This window comes from Pogoniulus pusillus, chromosome 2 (genome assembly GCF_015220805.1).
Source record: "Pogoniulus pusillus isolate bPogPus1 chromosome 2, bPogPus1.pri, whole genome shotgun sequence".
Taxonomy (NCBI): domain Eukaryota; kingdom Metazoa; phylum Chordata; class Aves; order Piciformes; family Lybiidae; genus Pogoniulus; species Pogoniulus pusillus.
In genome coordinates, this window is record NC_087265.1 from 48,204,891 (window position 1) to 48,211,961 (window position 7,071).

A 7,071-nucleotide genomic window follows, 5' to 3' on the forward strand; every position below is an offset into this window, starting at 1 on the left:
GCTACTGCTGGCTTCCCACCTCACCTGCTGCAGGTCGATGAAGACATCTCCTATGGGAGGGGCCTCTCCAGCTGCCATTTTGGTTCAGGACCTAAAGGCCTGGGCAAAATATCAACCCTTCTCTTTCACCGTCAGGCACCCAGCAAACCTGGAGAGTGGCATAACCTGTGGAGAGAGGGCAGGACAAGGGAATGTCGTGGGAGACAGCTGGCCACTGCCCTCAGCCCCCTGGATCCTGGCCCAGAGAGGTCACCTCGCCAGCCCTGGGGGAACCTCCCCAGCATTCCTAGGACGTTTTCCTGGCACACTGCAGCAAGGGGGCAGGAATAGCCCAGTTCACATTGCTTCGTGCACCAGCTCCCACGGTTCACAGGACGGTGCCACCCTGTCCTCCTCCAAACGAGCTGCTGAGCGGAGGGGTGCAGCAGCCGACGCAGGCAGCAGCTATGCATCAACTTCTGCACCAGCTGTGTGAGAGAAAGAAAAGCTTCTCACTCAGCCACCTCTCACCAGCACACCTGTGCAAAGCTAGGCTATGACTGCCTGCTGGGCAAGCATGAAGTTGGAGAGATTCGGGGCTGGGAGGGCGTGCTAGGAGCAGGTTTAACTGAAGCTGTACCTAGCTTCAACTAGGAAGCTCTGAACACGGCCAGATGGAACCTCAGAGAGATCTGTGCAGGCCAGGGAGATGGCACAAGGACAAACATTTAAGCACTCAAACAACAAACACAAAACAACACGTTTACAGAGAAAGAGGCCAACCTTCAGACTGCAGATCTGAGCCCTGTCTGCACTGGTGTCACTAAGGGTCACAGATGACCCCACCAGAGGGCTCTGCTCAATCTCTAACTCCAAAGTGAAGAATCAGTGAGGTGCCACAGTTGATAAGGAGTGGGATGGAAGCTAACACAGAAAGAGATGCAGTCTTATCATCTACAGCCACAGTGCAGAGCTTAGGCATGTGCTGCACCCCAGGAGAAACTGGAGATGGCACAGAGAATGGCACTTGGGAAGACACTGCCCCACCTCCCCCCCAAACTCATCTGAACTCATAGAGAAGGAAAGAAGATGGAAGCATCTGCACACAGTCTTGGAAACAGGGACAAGAAAAGTGTTCTCAACTCACAGCACAAGAAAAAGAGGCATTAGTTAAAACCACAGGGGTAGAATACAAATGAGTTCAACACTGGCAAAAGAAAACAGCTTTTCCAGTGATATCATCAAGGAGGAAAAAACTGCCAAGTCAGAGGACAGTTTGGCCAGCTCTCTGGACAAGTTGCCATATTTGTGACAAAGAAAAAGAAGAGAAGCTAAAACACATCTTCCAGGACAAGCTATTCCCCAGCTATGAAAGCACTATAATATATTTTATCGCAGTGCTCTGCTGAGGGGTGTCTTACTACCTCATCTGGTAGGCCTGATGGTCTAAAGGTGATATCAGTAAGGCCACTCCATCACCCATCCTTCTGTCTTTGAAGATCTCCAGAAGGTGTTACTACAGTCTCTGCTTATTCTGCCTACCCAAATGGCTTATCCTAATTGGAAAATTCCAACCCCAGGGCCATCAGTAAGGCACGTTCTTGAGGAGCTAATCTGACCAGCAACAGAAGAAGGGGACACAGTCTCAAGTTGTGGCAGGGGAGGTCCAGGCTGGATGTTAGGAGGAAGTTGTTGGCAGAGAGAGTGATTGGCATTGGAATGGGCTGCCCAGGGAGGTGGTGGAGTCACCATGCCTGGAGGTGTTGAAGCAAAGCCTGGCTGGGGCACTTAGTGCCATGGTCTGGTTGATTGGGCAGGGCTGGGTGCTAGGTTGGACTGGATGAGCTTGGAGGTCTCTTCCAACCTGCTTGATTCTGTGATTCTATGAAGGAAGCTCCCATGGTCCACTCTCCTAATTACCAGGAACAAGACAACATTTAATGGAAGAAGCCCCTTAAATACATCTCATTGGACTCATTTGAGGCTGTGAGCAGCCTGATCTAGGGCAGGGTGTCCCTGCCCATGGCAGGGGGGTTGGAACTGGCTGATCCTTCTGGTCCCTTCCAACTCTGACTGATTCTATGATTCTAAGACTCTTGGATGAGACTTGAGCAGCTCAAGAGAAGCCTGCTGCCAAGACAAATGACTAAAAGGCAAATGCAGAGTCTAAGCCATAAACAACAGGACAGGAAAAAAAATGCAAAACCACAATCTATCCTGCAAATCTGAAACTGCAATCTGTTTTCCAAGATAGAGCAAAAGGGTTCTAAGAGAGAAAGGAAAAAGGAGAAAGGTCTGGAAATAATCTCTGAGCAGCAACTGAGCTGCACTTCAGCAAGAGATATGGTGGAGAAAAGAGTAATACATGGCTTTTACTTTCCTTCTGCATTCAGCTCAGGAAGAGGGCTTTCATGGAATGATGCAAACAGCAACACATTTGAAACTGAAGGCAGGGCATGCTTTATTCCAGTGGGAAGACCCTGGCAGGGGAATGTGGCTCTGCAGTCCTGCAGGGCCACGGCATCACAACTGTTAAAGAAAGGAACACAGCAGCTACAGCAACAGACTGCCTGCAAAAACGCCTCGCAAGCGCTGCTACTTCAGGGGATAAAATGACAACAGAGCTTTGGACAGCAGCTCCTATGCTTGCAGAAACCCTGACAAATAGCAAAAGAGTATTTAGCAAAAGAAACAAAAAGGCTAATGCTCATCTCCACCTCTGTGCCACTTAAGGAGCCTCCAAAGGAAAGGGCAACGCTATCAGCAAGGTTGTAAGATGATGTGCTCTGCTTTCAGTCAAGCCAAGGTTTGGCTGGAGCTAGGCAGAGGCTCATAGGGACATCAGTGCTCTGGGCAGGAGGAAACCCACAGACAGAACTGCTGGGTGCAACAAACTGCTGGCTCCAGCTTTGGGAGATGTTACACTGAGTTTAGAACTACAGCCTGATAGCCTAAATGAAGCTCACCATGAGAGTGGTGAGAGTCTGGAATGGGCTGCTCAGGGAGGTGTTCAAGGCCTTGTCCCTGCAGGTGTTTAAGGCCAGGCTGGATGGGGCTCTGGCCAGCCTGCTCTAGGTTAGGGTGTCCCTGGGCATGGCAGGGGGGTTGGAACTGGCTGATCCTTGTGGTCCCTTCCAACCCTGACTGATTCTATGAAGTTTAAAAGGAGGGGGAAATCAGCATCTATAGTCTTTCTTTATGCATTGAAGCAGTGAATTCTGAAACACACCAAAAAGAAGTCACTCTAATGATGCTACTGAACAGCCAAAAGCAAGACAGGACAGTGGTAGTAAACTAAGAGAGCCTTTGGGAGTTGCTCTGTAATTTTGCAAGGTGATCACAGGCTTCCATCAATCCCCTACTCACCAGCCAGTGAAAGAGAGATGCACTGGCTGGGCGGCTCTGGCTCAGAGCTGCCGAGGAGTCTGCCACTCTGAGACCAAGACGGGGTGAGGATGAAAAGCAGATTCACTAGTCCTAGCTCTGTAGGCTCTTCTGCCTTCTCCAGGAGGCAGATCCCATTGCCTGGGAGCACCGGTGCCACCCTTCGGTGTACCAGTCGACAGCTGGCCACTAGAGGCCACTTGGTCTTTACTCCGTGCAGCCTCCGGGAGAAAGGCTGGATGGACACCACCTCGATTCTGGCCTGGCTTTTCTACTGCCCATGAGAGGCAGAGTCCAAAGAAGAGCAACAAAAAAAAAAATCCAGCTGGCCAGAGGGATTGATTTATAAGGAAAGGTTAGGAGCTAAATTTGTCTAAGCGCAATATGGGATGACTAAGGCGGGGAGGGGACAAGCCAGCAGTCTGGAAAGATCTCCAGGGTGTAAAACACAACAGCACTCTTTTTTTTTTTTTCTCCCCTTTGGGCAGCCCTGCATAGAGACTTGGAAAGGAGTTAAAAATGAAAAGAGAAACTTAAAATGAGTATCAGGGATAATTCTGCTAGTGAGCATCAAGCTGCATAGAATCAAGCAGGTTGGAAGAGACCTCTAAGATCATCCAGCCCAACCTAGCACCCAGCCCTGGCCAATCAACCAGACCATGGCACTAAGTGCCCCAGCCAGGCTTGGCTTCAATACCTCCAGGGATGACGACTCCACCACCTCCCTGGGCAGCCCATTCCAGTGCCAATCACTCTCTCTGCCAGGAACTTCCTCCTAACATCCAGCCTAGATCTCCCCTGCCACAGCTTAAGACTGTGGCCCCTTGATCTGTTGATGGTTACCTGGGAGAAGAGTCCAACCCCACCTGGCTACAGCCTCCCTTCAGACAGTTGTAGACAGCAATGAGCTCTGCCCTGAGCCTCCTCTTCTGCAGGCTGCACACCCCCAGCTCCCTCAGCCTCTCCTCATAGGGTTTGTGTTCCAGACCTTTCCCTATCTTCATTGCCCTTCTCTGGACTCCTTCCAGGACCTCAACATCTCTCTTGAATTGAGGGGCCCAGAACTAGACACAGTAGTCCAGGTGTGGTCTGACCAGCATTGAAGCACCCAGCCTCCTGGCATCACTGCATGGACTGCCACACCTTGAGTGTTGTGTCCAGCTCTGGGCTCCTCCATTCAAGAAAAACAAATAGAGTGATAAAATATGGAAAGGCAATAGAGCTTTACCTGCCCTTGAGGCTAGGGGAAGTCTTTGTGGACATAATGGCTTCTGATAGTGACAGAAACAGTAGATTGGCTGGTTGATAGGTTGGACTGGATGATCTTGGAGGTCTCTTCCAACCTGGCCGATTCTATGATTCTATAAGAGAGATGCGGAGGTACTGGAACATGTCCAGAGAAGAGCAACAAAGTTGGTGAGGGGTCTGGAACACAGCCCTGTGAGGAGAGGCTGAGGGAGCTGGGGGTGTGCAGCCTGCAGCAGAGGAGGCTCGGGGCAGAGCTCATTGCTCTCTACAACTGCCTGAAGGGAGGCTGTAGCCAGGTGGGGTTGGGCTCTGCTGCCAGGCAACCAGAAACAAAAGAAGGGGACAGAGTCTGAAGTTGTGGCAGGGGAGGTCTAGGCTGGATGTTAGGAGAAAGTTGCTGGCAGAGAGAGTGGCTGGCATTGGAATGGGCTGCCCAGGGAGGTGGTGGAGTCGCTGTCCCTGGAGGTGTTCAGGAAAAGGCTGGCTGAGGCACTTAGTGCCATGGTCTGGTTGATTGGGCAGGGCTGGGTGCTAGGTTGGACTGGATGATCATGGAGGTCTCTTCCAACCTGTCTGATTCTATGATTCCATAAGAAGAACACAAGAAAAAAAAAGAAAGAAAAAAAAAAAAAAAAACCAACCCACCCAACCAAACCCAAAGCAGTGAAGAAGAGTGAATGAAGGATGCCTTCATCCTCCTGCTCGCACTGGCTGTTGGCAGGAGGTGATTCAGCACTCCCGCTACAAGTAATTTTCAGCAGTAGAAGCGTCATGCCAGCAGGCCAGCTTCAAAGGGAGGCCAAAAACAACCCACAGCCTGGCGACTCCTGCCCACTCACATCTCCCTGCCCTCCCACCAGAGCATCCATAAACAGAGCCTGGGTCGCTGTGCCTCCTTCTGACCACCTAAAGGCAAGGGCGATGCCGGAGAAAAGCGAGCAGGAACGCTGCTGACACAGCTACAGCATCTCCCACGTGTTGCTGCCAGGGACTCCAGCTGGGTTTCCCCTGACCTCCAGAGGCTGCTTTACAGTGGCCGTACAGAACAACGCATCTGGCATGTCTTCGGGGGGCAGAGGCACAGAACCCACCGACTACCAGGTCCGTGGTGTTCACGCTGTCCCTTTGGCAGTAAGAACGAACCGGGAGGGCTACAGCAGGCTGCCCCTGCTCCCTGGGCAAGGCGCTGTGTGGAGACAGCCATTAGGCCCAGGGTCCATCTCCTAAGCTCTTCCCTAAGCCTCCGGCCGTGGGGCTGAGAGTAATTTAACTGTGGAGCGTCTAGACAAGGAGTGGCTCTTAAGACAGTAATAAAGCCACAGAGGCAAAGCTGGTTTGGGGACAGGGGAAGAGGAGAGACCGACTGATAGATACAGATGGGAAGAGCTCAAAACGGAGAAGAATTAGAGGCCTGGGAAGATTTTCCTGGGAGGACATAGTGAGGAGCCTGTTCGCAGCAGAGAGAGAGTGGCCAGAGGGGTGCTGCTGCGTACACTGAAGCGTCCAGATCCTGCCGTGACAGGCACAGCCTCGAAACTGAATCAAGCGGCAGTGGCTGCGCGGCCCCCGCTTCTCCCCAGCCACGGCGCTGGAACGGGGGGCACACGCACGCCCCAGAAGGGAAAGGCAACACGTTAAGGCAGCAAACAGGGAAAGTTTTCAGGCATGAAGGATTTAACCTGTAGATTCTCTCTGTCACACGGCTACACCGAAACTAAGGATGGAGAAGTATTCTATAAGCCTTAAATATTTCAGTGAAACCCACGCCCTCCTGAACTGAACGAACCTGGGTGAGTCCTCACAGCCACTCACTTCTGAAGCACCTGCTCCGCTCCCCGACTCGCCCTTGCCAGCCCCCTCGCAGAGGCAGCAGACGGGACGGAGCCACACAGCCCTCTGGACACACGCACAGGAGCGCATGGGGACAAAACCCGCTCCACAACGAAGCATCGCTACCAGGCAGCGACAAAGAGACACCCCTGCACTGGACGGACGGCTCTGACAGACGGACACGCACACAAACACGTACAGTCGCGGTAAGCGACGGCACCGGGGAGGCACCACGCACTGTGCCGTGCAACCTGTGCGGTGCGGTGCGCGGGACCCGCACCGTGCCATGCCCGGAGCTGCGCTGCGTGCTGTGCCATGCACCGTGCCCCATGCCATGCACCGTCCTGCCCCATGCCATGCGCCACTCCGCACCGCGCCGTGCACCCTGCAGCAGCGCAGCGCCCTGCGCACGCCGAGCCCCGCGTACGGAACCGGGGCTCTCCCCACGCGTGACCGCGCGGCCCGTGAACTGCTGCGGTGAGGGCAGCGGAGAGGCTACCGCCAGGACCCGCCCCCACCCGGCCCGTACCTCGCACCGCCGGAGACGGAGAGCCACCCGCCGCCGCGCCGCGCCCCGGCCCCGCCACCGCGCTCCGCACGACACGTGTCGTGCCGCGCTAGCGGCGGCGG

General features: G+C 53.6%; 1 protein-coding gene across 3 annotated transcripts in view; it reads right to left on the reverse strand.

Annotated features, from left to right (window-relative positions):
* Nucleotides 1-7,071, reverse strand: part of SLC4A3 (solute carrier family 4 member 3) — a 43,620-nt gene that overhangs the window by 36,296 nt on the left and 253 nt on the right. The window contains exons 1-2 of one of the 3 annotated variants that reach the window (XM_064164354.1): nt 6,971-7,043; nt 25-165 (exon numbers count right to left, since the gene is read on the reverse strand). In XM_064164354.1, coding sequence (XP_064020424.1) covers nt 25-78 — 54 coding nt within the window. In that variant the 5' untranslated portion in view covers nt 79-165; nt 6,971-7,043. Of the gene's footprint in view, nt 1-24; nt 166-253; nt 303-6,970; nt 7,044-7,071 lie in introns of those variants that run through there. The other 2 variants (XM_064164363.1, XM_064164345.1) reach the window with 2 other exon arrangements.